General features: G+C 31.2%; 1 protein-coding gene across 1 annotated transcript in view; it reads left to right on the top strand.

Annotated features, from left to right (window-relative positions):
• Nucleotides 1–20,818, top strand: part of LOC128011764 (polycomb protein SCMH1-like) — a 28,816-nt gene that overhangs the window by 265 nt on the left and 7,733 nt on the right. Inside the window, exons 2-12 of the mRNA XM_052594470.1 lie at nucleotides 5,550–5,612; nucleotides 7,405–7,473; nucleotides 7,550–7,626; nucleotides 8,802–9,036; nucleotides 10,443–10,531; nucleotides 10,617–10,860; nucleotides 16,217–16,515; nucleotides 16,627–16,753; nucleotides 19,314–19,517; nucleotides 19,601–19,762; nucleotides 20,781–20,818. The exon at nucleotides 20,781–20,818 is cut by the window's right edge and continues 91 nt beyond it. Coding sequence (XP_052450430.1) covers nucleotides 5,582–5,612; nucleotides 7,405–7,473; nucleotides 7,550–7,626; nucleotides 8,802–9,036; nucleotides 10,443–10,531; nucleotides 10,617–10,860; nucleotides 16,217–16,515; nucleotides 16,627–16,753; nucleotides 19,314–19,517; nucleotides 19,601–19,762; nucleotides 20,781–20,818 — 1,575 coding nt within the window. The 5' untranslated portion in view covers nucleotides 5,550–5,581. The remainder of the gene's footprint in view (nucleotides 1–5,549; nucleotides 5,613–7,404; nucleotides 7,474–7,549; nucleotides 7,627–8,801; nucleotides 9,037–10,442; nucleotides 10,532–10,616; nucleotides 10,861–16,216; nucleotides 16,516–16,626; nucleotides 16,754–19,313; nucleotides 19,518–19,600; nucleotides 19,763–20,780) is intronic.

The following is a 20,818-nucleotide window of genomic DNA, read 5'->3' as shown; positions in this document are numbered from 1 at the left end:
GTTATTTCTGAAGTGTCCGTGGATCCTGACGAAGCTGGTCAAATAACGCGCAGATGTGTTGTTTTTCGTCGTTATTGATCATATTGTTGATGATGTGTCTGATGTCGTCATCGCTGATGACGTCTGCTTAATATCAGCTGTCAATCTCAGGCGTTTGTAAACACACTCATGTTTAAGTTATTTAATTATTTATTTATTTATCTATTTATTTATTTAGTTATTGCGTTGTTATATCAGTATTACCCGTTTATTACCGCTTTCACAGTAATGTATATAGTAATTATTAAATACTAGATTATGGATCAGATTAGCATAGTATCTATTACCATCTCTGTCCCATAATACGAGCCAAAGGATCAAATGAAAAAAATATAAAAAAATACATTAATTAGTCATTTTTATGTATTTATGATATTCTGACTTAACAGCTGCTATCTATAATAGTTATTCTTTCTTCAAGTGTTTTCAATTGATTATTTACAATTATACATTACACCTTTTAACAACTATATATTATAATAAAATATGATATGCACTATATGTATGAATAAATATATGAAATATATGTAAAACAAAATCTATTAATTTTTAATTATAATACATTTCATGTGTATTTAAGTATATAATTTGTTTCTATAATAATTAATAATATTTATTGACAATATTATTTTTAGATGTGTTTATTATAAATGTCTTAATTCTTGTTTATATATATATATATATATATATATATATATATATATATATATATAATATTATTATTATTTTTTTTATTTTTATTTTTTTAATCCATACCAACCATAAGGGATCACATATTTGTTTACATGTTTGATAACTGTAATACTTTGGTAGGAATAAAATGATATAAGTGAATATGGGATCTCCTTCAAACTTTCCGAATCTTTTATTTTATTTTTTTAAATGTAGAAGCTGTGAGCTGTTCAGCATGATAAATGAGTGTGTGCAGGTGTGTGTTTGTGATGTGAATCAGGTGGAGGTAGCTGTGTTTAGTCTGGAGCGTGTCTGTGATGGAGAACAGAGAGAGAGAGAGGAGAGCTGTATGATGCAAACCGCTTGAAATCAAACACACAAATGAAAGCAGTCCTGAGCATGCGCATGTTTGTTGTTATAAATGATGAAAAGGGAGAGAAACACACACAAACTCCGCCCACCACACCCAGTCACGCCACTAAGCCCCGCCCACCTGTCAATCAGTGAATCAGACTTGAGCAAACAAAGCTTTTCTGAGAATCAATGATTGTGGATGTCGTCAGTCAGGTGAATAAATTAATATAATCGTGTTTTTGGGGGCGGATTTATTTCGGGAATGTGATGCCTCTGGGAATGTTGGGATCATAGGGATTCCTGATAGAGCAGGGTTTTCTCTGGGAATCTCGGTGGGAATTATGGGATATATGTTATTATGATAAAAACGCTTTGTAGGAGAGTCAGAAGAGATGTTCATTTAATAAAACAGTAATAGTAATTTTTTATATTAATTACTTTCTATTTAATAAATTCAATATAATAACATAATAACAATTAACATTATATTTAATATTTAATAAACATTTTATAATATAAAAAATTTATTCAAACAATTGATCAGCTGATTTTAAATATTTGATCATTAATTAGTTTTTTTAAGTAAGATTTATTAGTAAAAACATATTTGCATAAAGTGGATCTAAGTTTTTGTATAATTTGTTCATTAATATCTTTTTACAGTAATTGTGATATTAAATTCTGTTTTATCAAACTTTTGGCCATTTTTGGTAACCATGAATGTTAAATATATATGAATAAATGAACAATGACTGAAATAGTATTTCTTGTAAAACATCAAAAAAAAAAAATTATTCAGTGAATACATTTTTCAAGGAGGTGTTAAAGTTTTGTTCATGAAAACTGTTGCATTCAATCATTTATTCGCATATATTTCTTATATATTCTGCTTATTTGTATGTTCAGCATGTGTTTAACTGCTTTTTGTTACACACTTATTTAAAAAAAATAATATGCTAAGGATCATCTATATATATATCTATATATATATATCTATCTATATATCTATCTATATATATATATATATATATATAGATGATTCTTAGCATATTTTTTTTTAAACAAGTGTGTGTGTGTGTGTGTGTGTAATGGAATAAGTGAGTCATTTGCCTAATGATTTGCATCGAATAATGTGTTTTTTTAGCGCTGCATGCGTCGATTCCTCTCTCAGGTTTACTCTGATGAAGAGAAAACCATAAATCTACAATAACATTATGAGACGTGTCTGAGAATCAGGCTCTGTATTTATCAAGCTTCACAAAGTGCTGCTTTATTCTGAAGTGCTGACAATTCATGAAATTTACTCCTACTTTCAAGCTTAAGTATTAAAGCAAGTTATCTTATCAAATATTTTATCAAAAGAAGGAAAAAACATGATAAAAATAGTTTTTTTTTCTTTTGAATTTGAGGTGAAAGTTGCATTTAATGAGATTCATGCATATTTAGTTTATAATTTTGGTGAATGATTCTTTTATGAATTTTAAGGATGTTCTGATTGTATTTATTTATATAATAATTATTTATATGATTTCTGTAATTATAGCTGAAATATGAGCAGATTCAGGAATAGTTTTCAGGGATCACTGGGTCAGGAGTCTGTGGGGAAACGACTCGTTAGCAGGAGGATCAATTAGCGATGACCTCTGACCCCGCACACATCATTAGAGATGCTGTTGTTTTAATTAAGGATCCTTTGATCTCACAGACGAAAATTTTTCCCGCTACATCAGCATATTTCTATTAAATATGCAGTAAAAAAAATATATATAAAATGTATATATAAAAATATTTGACAACAGATTTTACAATCTTTTTCGCACAAATTTGATCTCATTTATGAAACATGAGCAATGCTAGTGTGTGTAATTTGATAAATAATAATTTGCATAAAATAAGTTTTTACAGTAATTGTAAATTTAGTTAAAATTAAACTGTTGGACAGTATTTACATAACCATTTTACATTAAATTGTTTTCGTTAATATTTAGAATTATATTTATTTTATATTTCCTGTTTTAATTTTGTTGTATGTTTTCTTAAATTTTTTATGTATATATAGTTTTTATTTACTTTTTAGTACTTTAACTGAAATGAAATGAGAAATGTTTATTTTTTAATTATTATTGTTATTGATAATATAGTTTTAATAGTTTTTACTGATATTTTGAAAAAAATGTATTGTGTGTTTTTGTAATTTTTATAAGTTTTTTATAAGTTTTTAAGTTTTCCTTAGGTTTGGTGTATTTAGTTTGAGTTATTTTAGTATTTTAATTTAAACTAAATAAACATGAGAAATGTTACAATCTGAATTTAAAATAAATTATTTTTCTAATTTAATGTTTATTTTATTTCAAGTAATGCAAATATTTTCTACAGTTTTAGTTTTAGCTCTTTTAGTACGTAAAGTTAAACTAAACAAAGATGAGAAATGTTGGTTTGGCAACTATCTGAAATAAAATAAATTTACTTTTTATATTGAATTATTATTATTTTTTTTGAAGCTATTTTTTGTTATTTTAGTTACTTTAATTACTTTGGTGAATTTCAATTTAGTGAAATTAATTAAGATGTGTGTGTGTGTGTGTGTGTGTGTGTGTGTGTGTGTGTGTGTGTATTTATATATATATGTATATTAGTGCGCAACAATCATGATTAATCTCATCCAAAATAAAAGTTTCTGTTTATATAATATACGTGTGTGTACTGTGTATATTTATTATGTATATATAAATACACAAACATACAGTATTTTACTATATATATATAATATAGATTATATGAATATAAATATATACATGTAAAGATTTCCAAAATATATAATGTATGTGTGTGTCTTTATATATATTTTTAGTTGATTTTGATTGCCTCCAGTGTCCTCGTTTGTAATTCGCTTCGGATAAAAGCGTCTTCTAAATGACTAAATGTAAATGTAAAGTAATGAATAGTTTTGGTTTTATTCATCAATAAATGCCCTGTTCTGAGAGAGAAATGAGTGCTTTAGCACAGAAACACTCACATTATTCTGTGAATGTGAAAGCTGAGAAGGAGACATCAGCAGAGAGTCAAAGTGAAAGAGAGCGACTGAACAACTGAAGGTCAGAGGAATGAACTCTTTAATTGCGTGACATAAATAACCAACTCATTTCTTCAGCCTATAATTGTCTGCCGGCGTGTGGAATCAATTACTGATCTAATACGACTCGTCTCTCGTTGTCACGTTCATGTCAGAAGCGCTCCGTGGCAGAGTTTGCTCATTAGATGCTCTGCGTTTCTTGGCTGTAAGAAGGAAGTGTGTGTTTCTGTGGGCGGCTGAACTGAAGTGTGTGTGCTTGTGTGTTTTGGGAAGTTTCCATCCCTCAGCAGAGAGTGTGTTTTCTGTTTCATGTCTCGTAAGAGAGAGATCCGTGTCCTGTGGCATGAAACGCTTCGGGATGTTTGTGTTTTAACTGCAATATATATATTACTGAAAATGCAAGATGATGATCTCTTATCTTTTATAAGAATCCTGAACATGGCATTTCTACTGAGATTAAGCTTTTTGACAAAAACTTTATTTACACACTTAAAAAAATTAATCTTTAAAATTGTGTCTTTCTTCCTCAAGGATCAGTGACTGTACATTTTGTGATAAACTGTGTAAATGTTATTATTTTTATGTATAATTTTTTTGGTGTTTTCATAAGATTTCATACACATTGTTTAAAAAGAAGCATTATATATATATATATATATATATATATATATATATATATATATATATATATATATATAAAAAATAGATATATAAGCATAAAATATTTATTTATATATATATATAATATATATAAATATAAAATTGTATATTATATTAAAATGCAGCAAAAATAAATAAATTCTATTTTATTTAAATTAATATTTTTAATTACTCACAATTTAAAAGATTTGTTTTGTGTTTTAATAGAAATGATTTACTGTTTCGATGCTAAGTTATATATATAATATAAAATATATAAATATATACACACAAACACAAATGTGTAAGGTAATTTGGTGCTATTAATTATTTTAAAACAAATACAATAATAAAGAATATTCTAATTAATAATTCATGCCCCATGTATGGAGGACCAAACCTGCATAAATTACAAATAAATGCATACATGTAACAATTGGAAACTAGATTAAAAAAAAATAAAAATTATAAAACAAATCTAATTAATTTGTATTACCTTTATGTATTTATTTTTATTTATTTATTTATTTTTTACTTTCAAATTTCTGCAGGTTTGGTTCTCCATAGCCATGACCCATTTGTAAATTAAAGTATGATAAAGAATTATCCAATTATTGGAGCAGTTCAAGCATAAAAGCTATGCATGTTTTCATAAATTCTGCTACAATGTTAAATGCATCTCACTTAAGAGACATATTTTGAATTATAAACATGCCTGATGAACTAGAGATGTCCACTTGACAGATCTGCATGATCTCTGTGTGTCTCACAGATCGACTGCTCGGGACGTTCATACAGCAGCCGATGCTAAACATGGTCCGAACCGCACTGAAAGGTAAAAAAACATCCAGAGAGTAACTTCACAGATTTCACTTACAGTGTTGGGGAGTGTTACTTTTAAAAGTAATGTATTACAATTTGTGTTACTCCCCTAAAAGTAACTAATTACGTTACTTAGTAACTTTTTATGGAAAGTAATGCGTTAAGTTACTTTTGAGTCACTTTTTAAATCTGGGCAGGGCTTGCTTCCTTTTCAGAATAAAAGTGAAATAAATACGACTCTGTAAATTCATGTCTGTACAGTAGAGCGCAGCTTTAACAAATTGCATGAAGAATATAAGACGGGTGAAGAAAGTTCAACACTATTCAGCAATGACAAAAATGAAACATAAATGTGTCCTTTTTGCTTAGTTTGGTTGAATTGGATCATCACAGGTCAGCAGCAAAGAAAGTTAAATAAATTGTGATTAAATACACAATAATATTAAATAATGTCTTATTTAACATATTTAATTATTGCAGGTTTGCGTCATATTTAGCGTTGGTATTGTTCAAATTGTATAGATTCCAATGTGGTTAAAAAATTATATCAAACATATTTATCCTGTGCCTCATTATTGCAAAACATTTAGTTGCAGCTGAAAACAGTACACAAAAATCAGTAGGCCACATAAAAACTGCAAAGAGCTGCAAAATCACGTGAAATTTTTGAATAATAATCAAGTGTCTGATTCCTGAACTTAAGTGTCCTGAACTTAAGTTTCCGATTACTGAACTTAAGTTTCCGATTACTGAACTTGAATATTCGATTACTGAATTTAAGTATCCGATTCCTGAACTTAAGTGTCCTGAACTTAAGTGTCCGATTACTGAACTTAAGTGTCCTGAACTTAAGTGTCCGATTACTGAACCTAAATATCTGATTCCTGAACTTAAGTGTCCTGAACTCAAGTATCTGATTACTGAACTTAAGTGTCCTGAACTTAAGTGTCCGATTACTTAACTTAAATATCTGATTCCTGAACTTAAGTGTCCTGAACTCAAATATCTGATTCCTGAACTTAAGTGTCCTGAACTCAAGTATCTGATTCCTGAACTTAAGTATCCGATTCCTGAACTAAAGTATCTGATTCCTGAACTTAAGTGTTCTGAACTAAAGTGTCCGATTCCTGAACTTAAGCATCCGATTCCTGAACTTAAGTGTCCTGAACTTAAGTGTCCGATTCCTGAACTTAAGTGTCCAATTCCAGAACTTAAGTGTCCTGAACTTAAGTATCCGATTCCTGAACTTAAGTATCCGATTCCTGAACCTAAGTGTCCTGAACTTAAGTGTCCGATTCCTGAACTTCAGTGTCCGATTCCAGAACTTAAGTGTCCTGAACTTAAGTATCTGATTCCTGAACTTAAGTGTCCAATTCCAGAACTTAAGTGTCCTGAACTTAAGTATCTAATTCCTGAACTTAAGTGTCCAATTCCAGAACTTAAGTGTCCTGAACTTAATTGTCCGATTCTAGAATTGGAATCAATTTTCGATTTCCCAACCCTATTCATATTCTGATTTAGCTTTTTAATTTTTACTCATTTTGAGGAATACTGAATCTTTTTCTTTTTTTATTAAAAAGAAATGCATTACTTTACTAGTTACTTAAAAACGTAATTACATAACTTGAGTTGCTTGTAAAGTGTTCCCCCTGACACTGTCAACTTCACCCAGAAGTGATAATGCATTCATCATTTACAAACCTCTACGACTATCTTTCTTCAGCTGAACATAATGATCGGAAATCCAGTACATGATATTCAAGCCTTGACTTTTCCGTACTTCAAAATTCATTTCTCTTTTGCAGATCACAAAGACAGTAAGAAGGATAAAGTGAGCCGGAGCATGTCTCTCACAGGTCCTGGACCAGTCAAAGGTAAAGACTCTGAACTTTAAGTGCTGTACGCGATCGTCGTGAGTTTGTGAAGCATCGGTGTGTTTCTCTGCTGCAGTGACGGAGTCGTTCTCATGGGAGGAGTATTTGAAAGAGACCTCGTCTGATCCCGCTCCTCCCGGCTGCTTCAGACAGGTGAGGCGATGATGGTTCGGCCGTCTTTAAAGAGCATTTCAAGTTATTTTAAATAAAATAAAAATAAAAACACTTTAACCCTGTATTCTTGTGGCTCAAGTGAAAGAGCATTGTGTTAGCAGCGCAAGGTTGTGGGTTCAATTCCCAGGGAACACATGTTAGGTTTAAAATGTAGCCTGAATGCACTGTAAGTCAAGTGTCTGCTAAATGCATATATTTAATTTTAATTTAACCATTTCCCCCATATTCTCACTATATCAGATGGTATGAGCCATAAAAGCCTGATGGATCAAATATGACACACACACAAAAAACACACATGCTAACTTTAGCTTTTTTATCACTAGCAGTAAGAAGTTTCTGAAAAGAAACGATAATTTTTTTTTAAATATATATATATATATATATATATATAATTATTTTTAATGAAATAACTTTACTATTATAAATAACTGCTTTTTATTTTAATATTTTTAATGTAATTTATTCCTGTATTTTCAGCATTATTACTTCAGTCTTCAGTGTCACATGATCCTTCAGAAATCATTCTAATATGATGATTTACTGCTCAATAAAGATTTATTATTATTATTATTATTATCAATATTCAAAATAGTTAAGTGCATTTTTTTCAGGATTCTTTGATGAATAGAAAGATTCAAAGATCAGCATTTATCTGATCTAATTGAATTAATTATTTTATTTAGCAAGGATGCTTTACATTGATAATAAAGACTTACAAAAGATTCATATTTCAGATAAATACTGTTCTTCTAAACTTTCTGTTCATCAAAGAAACATGAAAAAATTCTACTCAGCTGTTTTCAACATAATAATATTAATAAATATCTCTTGAGCAGCAAATCAGCATCTCAGAATGATTTCTGAAGATCATGTGACACTGAAGACTGGAGGAATGATGCAGAAAATACAGCTTTTTGATCACAGGAATAAATCACATTATAAAATATAGTCATATAGAAATCAGTTATTTTAAATATTAAAAATATTTTAAAATTTTACTGCTCTTGCTGTATTTTTTAATCAAATAAAAGCAGGCTCGGTGAGCAGAAGAGTCTTACTGTTCAAAATCTTTTGACTCGTAGTGTATATTTTTCAGATTGGTATTTTATAATCAATAATAAATCAGTAAAATAATTATGTTTGTTCTCCAGTCTCGGATTCCTCCCTCCAACGAGTTCAAGGTGGGGATGAAGCTGGAGGCCCGGGACCCTCGTAACTCCACCTCCACCTGCATCGCCACGGTGATGGGCTTGATGGGCGCGAGGCTCCGCCTCCGTCTGGACGGCAGCGACAGCACCAACGACTTCTGGCGATTGGTCGACTCCGCCGACATCCAGCCAATCGGAACCTGCGAGAAGAACGGAGACATGCTGCAGCCGCCGCTGGGTACGAGTGATGTCACTTCCTCTCAACAGCTAATCTTAGAAGAATGAATCATCTAATGCTGAGTCAGTGTTTTACACAAACAAGTGGACAAATATAGCAGCTGCGTGTTATTTCCATAAGTCTGTTTTTCAGAGCGCTCGTCCGTCTTCATTTTTAGCTTAATTTTCCACAGGTCTGTGTTACTTTAGTATCATTATAACACTACCGTAGTCTTTGTGTTTTTTGTTTTCGGTTTCATTTTAGATTTTCTGTTTCCATTTCTTTTTTTAGAGTATGTTTATTTAGTTTTTATTCATGTTTATGTCAAACAAGTGTAGGTTTTTTTATGTTTTATTTCAGTTAACGTAAATTATATCCTCTTCTTTAATGTTGCCTTTCTTCCGGTTTTATTAGTATTTATTTATATTTATTTTAATGCTCATATAATATAATTCATAATTTTTATATATATATATATATATATATATATATATATATATATATTTTTTTTTTTTTTTTTTTTTTTTTTTTTTTTCATGTTCAATTTTATTTGTTACTGTTTATTAAAATGTTTAGTTTTATTTTAGTTTTAGAGATTTTAGTACATCATCTTAAACTAAACAAAAATTAAATAATTTAGCTTTGTTTATTCTCTCGTTTCCCATCATTTTAATTTTAGTTTACATTTTTAGTTTTAGTTTTTGCAATTTTACTGTGTATTTTAGTGTTTTCTATTATTTTATGTTTTTTTTTTTTTTTTTTGATTTTAGCACTTCATCTTAAACCGAACAAAAATGTAAAATTTTCCTTTGCAACTAACTGAAATATATATATATATATTTCTTTCTTTTTTATTGCTATTAATGTTTGTTTTATTTCACGTGACAAATGTTTTTCTGTATTTATTGTTAATTTTAGTTAACGATAATAGCAATTAAATAGAAATTACATCCTATTCTCTAATGTCACCTGCCTTCCTGTTTCAATTAATACTTATAATAATAATATAATAATATAATAATTAAATAATTAAATAATTAAATATAATAATTCTTATATTTTATTACTACCTTTTAGAATGTGTAGGTTTAGTTTTTTTATGCCTATTTAGACTTTATTAAATGTAATTTCTGTTTTACTTGTAGTAATATTAGTACTTCAACTTGAACTAAATGAAAATAATATTTTTTAAATATATTCCATTAGATTTTTACACTATTTTAATTACAGTTTTTTTTTTTTTATTTTTTTTTTTTTTATTTATTTTATTTATTTATTTATTTTTTACAACATTGGTCTGTTGCAGGAAATTATATAGTCTTTTCTCATTTTACTTCCTCTTTTGCCGTCTTCCACTTTGGAGATGAATGTGATCACACTGGAGCAGAATCCCTGATAATAACTGCGTCTCTCCCTCGTTTCCTCAGGATTCAGGATGAACGCCTCGTCGTGGCCCATGTTTCTCCTGAGGACCCTTAATGGAGCAGAAATAGCACCTGCCACGGCATTTAAAAAGGTTCTGGACCTCTTCAGAGAGAGAGTCACATCATGCAATCACATTAAAAGGTTTTTCTGACACTGATGCTCTGTGTTTCCGTCAGGAGCCGCTGCGGCCGCCTCAGAACGGCTTCAAGCCCGGCATGAAGCTGGAGGCCGTGGACAAGAAGAACCCGTACCTGATCTGTCCGGCCACCATCGGCAAGGTGAAGGGGGAAGAGGTGTTCGTGATGTTCGACGGCTGGAGGGGGGCGTTCGATTACTGGTGCCACTATGACTCCAGGGACATCTTCCCCGTGGGCTGGTGCTCGGTCACCAAACACAGCCTGCAGCCGCCCGGAAACAGCAGTGAGTGACCGCTTCACAAACCTTTACTCTGTACTTCAGAAACTCTCTTAGAGGGTCGTATTGGATGCATTTCAGGTCTGAGATGAGGAATCGGTGAAGAGAGAGAGATTGCTGTCTAATCAGCCAGTATTGTCTTTAATAGCATGCATAGCACTTTATCTTTTATAACATGGGATTTTGATCAAATATATTCATTCTTGATTTTTATAAAATGTTGCAAAAAGATGCAATTATTATTTTTTTTTGTAAAGCATGTAAAGTAAATATATTTATTAGAAATCTGGTGTGGAGCATGCCTCAGATTCACGCAATGTTGTCAGCTTTTTTTCCCTCTTACATGTTTGCATCTCTGAGTTTTGGTCTGGGAAGGATGTAGGTTAATATCCCACCAAAGCCATAAAAAAAAAATAAAAAAAAAATTCAACTAAAAATGAAAATAAACACTACATATTACATTTTTAAAAAATTAAGTAAATAATTAAATTACATTAAATAAAGCAGAAAAACCCAAAATTGATGTACTAAAATATGTATGTAACTGAAATAAAGTTAATACTAAATAATAATAAAAATGACAAAAACACGGAGCAAAATTACTAAAAAATAAAAATAAATAAATAAATAATCATAAACAATATCATATCATAATGATAACATAGCACTGGACTGAACCTGGTGAAAAGTCAACTTAGATAAAGCTTAATGGATTTTTAATTTGGTTTAGCAAACTTATTTTATTTCAGCTAATTGTCAGTGCAACATTTCTCTTTCCCTCAAAACTAAAACTCAATAAAAAAATATAGATAGATAGATAGATAGATAGATAGATAGATAGATAGATAGATAGATAGATAGATAGAGAATATTCAACAAAATTGCCCCAATTACTAGAATGTTAACTAAAATTCATATGAAAACAGAAAATATAAAAATAAAAACAAATTCAAAATATGAAAAACCATAATACAACAAATCACCCATTTTTAAAAAAATTGTTAGTCAAGATGAATGCAGTTGTTTTCATTAATCATTAGAAGACAAAAAGTTACTTAGTGCATCAAAACTAAATGCCTTGACGGCTTACTGCTGTAAAAAAAAAAAAAAAAAAGTTAAGAACTAAAACGAGTAAAACTAGAACTGAGATAAAAATAAATGAAAGCCAAATGGAAGTGTAAAAATAACAAAATAATGTTATTACTTAAAAACTGTAATTCTATTTTTAAAAAGGTAACTCAAAATAGTATAAGTACTGCGATATCATATAAATAACACTAAAACGCCTCTGGTTCCTGTGCTTTTCTGTATTCTGGTAAAAAGGAAGAAAGTAACGAGGTGTAAACTGCTTGTGTGAGCAGCAGGGCGCGCTACAGCTCTCTGAAACACCACCGTTTACCCAGAAACCCCCTCAGGATCACGTGATCCTCTGAGACGAGAACACTTTCCTTCAGTCTCAATCAAGGCTGTCTGTTTCTCAGAGAGGTTTTAAAGCGTCTTCCTTTACTCTTTCAGCCTTTAAAACTTAATGCAATCATCATTTGGTCTGTTCTGTGGTACGTTTCCATCTGGCCTAAAGTCAGACCTCATCTGGCGTGAAATAAAATAGAAATATATTGATTAAAACAAAACGAAAAAAGAGTGAAGAAGAAGAATTTAATGTGATAGCTTCCGTGTTATTTAGAGCTATAATACATAATTATATTTTTAATTATTTGTGTTTTTATTTTTAATTTAGTTAAAGTTTTAGTAATTTTGTTTTATGCTTTTGTCATTTGTATTAGTTTTTTTTATATATATATATATATATATATATATATATATATATATATATATATATATATATATATATATATATATTTCTATTTGTTTTAGTAATTTTAGTACTTCAACATTCAGTCAGCTTCATTATTTGTTAACTATTACAGTATAAGTTAGGATTTTGAATTGATTTATTTTAAGTTTTATTATATTTATATAATCTTTCATTTATATGGTTTACATTTTAGTAAATTTGTTATATGCTTATATATATTTCTAACTTCAAATTTAACATATATTTTTTCAGTTAGTGGCCAATGCAACATTTCTCATTTTCATTTAAGTTGAAGCTTTTCATCTATAGTAATGATAATATGATTAATTATATAATTGCATTTGAGATTGATGCATCTGACTGGGTTTTCGGACTTGCGATCCATATTTAATCTTTTAAATTTTCACACAAAAATATAGCTTATGATTGGGATTGCCAGTATGCTAGATCTAGATTGCACCTACAGTATATTGTGTGCAATAAATAATGTAATTTTTGCCACTGAAGGTGAACATTTCACTCTCATACTAACAAGAATGGATCGTGAAAGTAATAAAAACGCTTTATTTGACTGAACAGAATCCAGAAACGTTTTATAATGATCTGTAAAATGAAACACACACTGAAGTCATGAATCAGCTTGGATTTGATCCAGATCTGGTGTTTTGAATGGACTCAGTCTGAGCCGTAGATGATGATATACATGTTTCCATTAATGTTCATTCGGCCGCAGCTGGAATTCATTTGGAGTTTGCAGAAAATTTCCCCCAAATTATACAAACCTCCGGATCTCGCGTTGCAGTGTTTGTAATTCCGCGCCGCATGTTGTTCTGCGAATTACTGACATTTGTTTAAAGGATTTGTTTTGGATCTGGATAATATGGAATGACCTGCGCTGTTTGTTTTTTTGTAGCCCATCCAAGTAATTATGTGTAAATGAGATAATTAGCGAGCGAGCCGCGCGGGTCAGGAGGGATTCGAGAGTTTGTGTGAAAATAAACAAATCGCACATCTGTGAGAAAAGATGGAGAATAACCAGAGAAATGGGACAGACGGAGAGGAAAAGTGGTAAGAGTGTTTACAGTAAAGACCTACGACTAGAAAAAAGCATTTAACTGAAACACACACATCAGACAGACCAAAAACATTAAATGAGGAGTCTCTTCAGTTAGAAGTCTGCATGAAATGTTTTAATGAGCGTGGGATTATTTTCTGTGCTTTGTGGCATTCAGGTGAGACGTGCCTAATTTATAAAAAAAAAATAATAACTGTAAATAATCAAGGATGCATTAAATTGATCAAAAGTGACATAAATATTGTTACAAAAGATTTCTATTTCAATCAAATGTTCTTTTGAATTTTCGATTTATCAAAGAATCCTGAAAAAAAAAAAATCCATCACGATTTCCACAAAAAAAAAAAAGTTTTTCAACATGTTTCTTGGATCACGTGACACTGAAGACTGGAGTAATGATGCTGAAAATTCAGGTTTTACCAGAGCAATCAGTTGCATTAACAGTGTTTTTTTACCATGTTTTTGTTGTACTGTACTGTAGGGTAGTGGGTCATGTTAAAACTCAAGCCTGTCTGTGTGATCGCTGCCATATGCTTGAGTAAAGCGTGTCAGATCTCTAGCAAACTCTTTTTCCTCCCGCACGTCCTCTAATTTAGTTACTGGAGTTATTTAGGGTAAACATGCACTCGTATCCACAGCCACACACTGATGACACACTCACTGTGCATTAAAGGACAGTATGTGTTCAGATTTAAGTGTGTGTGTGTGTGTGTGTGTGTGTGTGTGTGAGAGAGAGCTTGTTTATGTGGTTAATGAGGACACAAATTTGTATAATGACATGGGTATGACACAGGTATTACAATGAGGAAGTGGTTTATGAGGACATTTTTAGTGTCCCTGTAATTCAAAATGCTTATAAATCATACAGAATTAGTCATTTTGAAAATCCAAAAATGCACAAAGTTTCCTGTGAGGGTTAGGTTTAGGTGTAGGGTTGGGGTAGGGCAATAGAAAATACAGTTTGTACAGAATAAAAACCATTACACCTATGGAGAGTCCCCATAAACCACATATACCAACATATGGGTGTGTGTGTGTGTGTGTGTGTGTGTTTGTGTACACTTTCCACGTATATTCTACAATATAGGGCTCCTGTTTATATAACAAATGGAGGCCATATTAAATATTATATGAGCTGTTCTGAATATGTTATATTAATTCTAAATGAAAGTATTTTATCTGCTATTTTTTTTATATTTGTTACTAAAATTTGGGATGTAGGTCCTGTTTTCTAGCAATAAATATCAAAGAAACATGCAATAACAGACTCTTTGTATGCATCACATTGTGACAGGTTCGTGAAATAATCAGATGCATGACACTGAGATTATACTGCCACAGTTATCTACCAAAATAATCTATATAACCATACATTTACAATAGAACTTCAGTAATCAGACTGTAAAACCAAACTCATCAGACCATAACACCTAGTAATCTAACAATAAACATAACGAAACTACTTAACCAAGACTAGATAACCAAAATAATGACATAATATAACCACAACAATCAGACAACATTGCCAACACAACAATCAGACAATAAGACTGTACAACATAATTAGACTATGCACAGTAACTGCAGTATTCAGACTTTATAACCATAAGTAACCACATTTATCAGACCATAGCACAACAATAATCAGACTATATAGCCTCTATGATCAGACTATATAACCGTAAGTAGACTATATATAGTTAGTGAAGTAATCAGACTATGTAACCACAATAATCAGACCATATAACCGTAGATTGATTATAACCACAATAATCTGACTAACCACAAAAGGTAGACTATATATACTAGTAACTTCAGTAATCAGACTATATAACCTCAATAATCAGACTATATAATCAAGATAAGTAGACTATATTTTGTAACTGCAGGAATCAGATTATATAAGCACAATAATAAGACCACATAACTGTAAATAGACAATATAACCACAGTAATCAGACTTTAACCATAAGTAGACTATAAAATAATTGCAGTAATCAGACTATGTAACAATCACTATGATCAGACTACATAACCACAATAATCAGACTATATAACCATAAGTAGACTATATATAGTTACTCTGGTAATCAAGACTATATATGATGATAATAATTAGACTGTATATAGCAACTTCAGTAATCAGATTATGTATCCACAATAATCAGACCATATAACCGTAAATTGATTATAGCCACATTAATCTGACTATTTAACCATGAAAGTAGACTATATATAGAAACCACAGTAATCAGACTATATAACATCAATAGTCAGACTATATAATCATAATAACTAGATTATATTTTGTTACTGCAGGAATCAGATTATATAACAAGAATAATAAGGCCACATAACTAGACTATATAACCACAGTAATCAGACTTTAACCATAATAAGTAGACTATATTACAGCTATGATATGAAATTTTTTTTAATTTAAATTTCCCTTTATTTTTTTAATCTTGCAGTCGGCGTTTCAAAACCGGGTCCTACACCTTCCTCGTCCTCTTCCTCTAACCCTAAACCGCCCCGGCGCTCCATGCCGTCTCCTTACCGCCTGCCGACTCCTCTTCCTCAACTCCCTGTGCGGAAGGGCATCAGGGGACGGCGGCCAAAAAGCGAGACCCTCGCGCTGTTGAAAGCCCTGGCTGTTTCCACTGCAGCCCAGGAACTAGAAGATCAAGGAGAAGCCATGCCCCAAACCACGCCCATTTCCCAGCATCCCCTGCGTCCATACAAGAAGAGGGGACCTAAACCGGGCCACAAGGTAGCATTAAAGGACATTTGTGTGGATTTTTGAAGGGCTGTCACATTAGATAATGTTGTGGAGGGTGTCATTTGGTGAAATACTTTAGCAGATTGTGTTTTTGTTTCTCAGAGGAAGCCCAGACTCCTCCAGAGTGCCATGTCTATAGCAACTAGCTCAGACTCCAGGGTCCCCATGACTCAGATGCCCAGCGAGGGTCTCTCTCCTTTGGGATCCCCCTCATCTGTGGTGTCTACTGGTAATAAAATGAGTTTCTTTACAAATATACCTGCTAGTGTGCAACAAAAGAGAGGTAAATCTGACTTCTTGAACACAGTATGAATACATAACCAGAAATTTCTGTGTATAACCAGGCTTTGTAGCCACAGTGGTCAGCTTGTTTTAACAGAGGTATCTAAACACAATAATTTGTTTACGTAACCATAAGAAGACTGTAAAAGTTAAGTGATCAAAATCCACAATTATCAGACCTTAGGGCCTAATAATCAGACAACATAACCAAATAGAGACAATATACCTAAAGTAAACAGACTGCATAACCAAAATAATCACACAACATAGTCACAGTGACCAGATTATATTATCTGACTAAATAACCACAATAATCCGACTATATTGAATTCAGACTATAATCAATAATCAGACATATATATCTACATTCATCCGATTTTGGAAACAAATTTATCAGACCATATCTCCTTAATAATCAGACTATATAGCCACTATGATAATACTACATAAACATAATAATCAGACAATGTGACAACAATTATCAGACTGCATAACTATAATAAGTAGACTATATACAGATTCTATAGTCACTTTGGTAAGACTATATAACCACACTAATCAGACATTGTAACTACAGTAATCAGACTATATAACCACTTTGATCAGACTACATAACTTCAGTAGTCAGACAATATGACCAAAATTATCAGACTGCATAACCATAATAAGTAGACTATATACAGTAACTGCAGTAATCAGGCTATATAGCCACTAATAAGAGTAGATAACCATAATGATCAGACAGTATGACTACAATAATCAGACTATATAACCACCTTGATCAGATTGCATAGCCATAAGTAGGTTATATACAGTAATTGCAGTAATCAGACTATGTAACCACAATTATCAGACCACATGGCTTCTGTAATCAGATTATATAGCCACTTTGATAAGACTATATAACCACAATAATCAAACATTGTAACTACAGAAATCAGACTATATAACCACTTTGATCAGACTACATAACCACAATAATCAGACAATATGACCACAATTATCAGACTGCATAACCATATTAAGTAGACTATATACAGTAACTGCAGTAATCAGGCTATATAGTCACTAATAAGAGTAGATAACCATAATGATCAGACAGTATGACTACAATAATCAGACTATATAACCACCTTGATCAGATTGAACAACCATAAGTAGGTTATATACAACAATTGCAGTAATCAGACTATGTAACCACAATTATCAGACCACATGGCCTCTGTAATCAGATTATATAGCCACTTTGATAAGACTACATAACCACAATAATCAGACAATATGACCACAATTATCAGACTGCATAACCATATTAAGTAGACTATATACAGTAACTGCAGTAATCAGGCTATATAGCCACTAATAAGAGTACATAACCATAATGATCAGACAGTATGACTACAGTAATCAGACTATATAACCAATTTGATCAGATTGCACAACCTAAGTAGGTTATATACAGAAATTGCAGTAATTAGACTATGTAACCACAATTATCAGACCATATGGCCTCTGTAATTAGATTATATAACCACTTTGATCAGACTACATAACTACAGTAATCAGACAATATGACCACAATTATCAGACTGCATAACCATAATAAGTAGACTATATACAGTAACTGCAGTAATCAGGCTATATAGAAACTAATAAAAGTAGATAACCATAATGATCAGACAGTATAACTACACTAATCAGACTATATAACCACCTTGATCAGATTGCACAACCATAAGTAGGTTATATACAACAATTGCAGTAATCAGACTATGTAACCACAATTATCAGACCATACGGCCTCTGTAATCAGATTATATAACCACTTTGATCAGACTACATTACTACAGTAATCAGACAATATGACCACAATTATCAGACTGCATAACCATAATAAGTAGACTATATACAGTAACTGCAGTAATCAGGCTATATAGCAACTAATAAAAGTAGATAACCATAATGATCAGACAGTATAACTACAATAATCAGACTATATAACCACCTTGATCAGATTGCACAACCATAATTAGGTTATATACAGCAATTGCAGTAATCAAACTATGTAACCACAATTATCAGACCATATGGCCTCTGTAATCAGATTATATAACCACTTTGATCAGACTACATAACTACAGTAATCAGACAATATGACCACAATTATCAGACTGCATAACCATAATAAGTAGACTATATACAGTAACTGCAGTAATCAGGCTATATAGCAACTAATAAAAGTAGATAACCATAATGATCAGACAGTATAACTACACTAATCAGACTATATAACCACCTTGATCAGACTACATAACCATAATAATCAGACATTATAGCTGCAGTAATCAGACTATAAAACCACAATTATCAGACCACATAAACATTAAAGTAGACTAAACACGATATATATAAAATATATAACCACAATAATCAGTTTTAATTGGATTTGGTCATAATGTTTCTGTACAGTAATGTTTACACACGCCTGTCCTCTCCGTTTCCATTAGTGTGCGTATATGTGAACAAACACGGGAACTGTGGCCCACATCTGGACCGTAAACAGGTTCAGAGACTGCCGGATCACTTCGGGCCGGAGGCAGTGAATCTGGTTCTGCAGCAGACGGTTCAGGCCTGTCTGGACTGTGCGTACCAGCCCAAAGTGCTTCTGGGGTGCCTGCAGAGCCAAGGCGGCGGAGGAGAGGTGGTCAGAGGTACTGATGAGTGCTTAACAACAAATCTGATTCAGTCTGATTTTAAACACTCACAATAATGAAGTGCTGGTTTGTCTCTCTAGTCCGAACAGATGGTGGGAAGCGGCTGTTGAAGCTGCCGTCAGCGTCGAGCGCCGGGTTTGTGTTGCGCTTCCTGGAGCGAGTGTGTCGACACCTTCAGTGTGATAATCTGTTCAGCAGTCAACCGTTCAGTCCACACAACACCTACGACCGCGCTAAATCAGGTACATTTACAGGCTCAGACTGGCCACAAGAGTGTCTGGTATTCTGATGCTGTGAATTGAAGTTGCTTAAGTTGTTAGGCCAAATGTTAACTAAAGTATTGTTGACTAAAACTATTAAAAATCATTTTTGTTTGAAGAGGAAAGTATATATTAAATAAAATACAAGGTAAAAAATTAACCAAAATAAATGTATATCAATACAAGACGTTTCAAAATATTAATAAAATAAAATAAAATTTATGAAATAAAATTTATGAAATAAGACACTCTAAATTTTAATTACAATTAAACAAATAAAGAAATCTAAATATTTATACATCCTAAAATAGTATATAAAATAAGCAATTAATTAACTAAAACTTAAATAAATTATGAAAATAAGCTAATTTAGAATATTCATAAATACATAATGGTATATAAATAGTACTAAAACTAAATAAAATGACAAACGCAAAATTATTACAAAAAAAACGGAAAACTACCAAAACCAAATTTAAATGAAACTGAAAATAAAAACTAATATAGAATATTAATAAATAATATAATTGTTTCAAAAGAATACAAAAAATGTCAAAACATTAACATTTTAACAAAGAAAATACTACTGAAAAATGAAAATATTAAATATAAAATTACGATTAAAAGCTCATTAAAAATATTTATTCTAATTAAGAATAAATAATATAATACTATATTAATAATACAAAAAATATGGAAAATGACAAAGCACATAAAAAATTTTAATCTGATAAGATAAAAATAAAAGCCAGTTTAAAATAGTAATAAATGCTATAATAGTATATATTGTAAATAAAACTAAGAACTAATAAAATGACAAAAGCAACGCCAAACTAAAAAAATATTAATACAGTACTATTATAATACTATTAAACTGGTGAGTAGATAATACTAAAATAACACTGATGACGATCGTCTAAACTCTTTTGTGTCCGTCTTACAGATTTGAGAGTAAATGACTGATGCTGATGTTATTTTTGATGTGATATGTTTTGTGTAGTTAAAGAGGAGATGTTGTCAGACGGTCCGTCTCTGAGC

This window comes from Carassius gibelio, chromosome B23, assembly GCF_023724105.1.
Source record: "Carassius gibelio isolate Cgi1373 ecotype wild population from Czech Republic chromosome B23, carGib1.2-hapl.c, whole genome shotgun sequence".
Taxonomy (NCBI): domain Eukaryota; kingdom Metazoa; phylum Chordata; class Actinopteri; order Cypriniformes; family Cyprinidae; genus Carassius; species Carassius gibelio.
The sequence above is the reverse complement of the archived record's forward strand: the minus strand, read 5'-3'. Positions and strand labels throughout refer to the sequence as shown.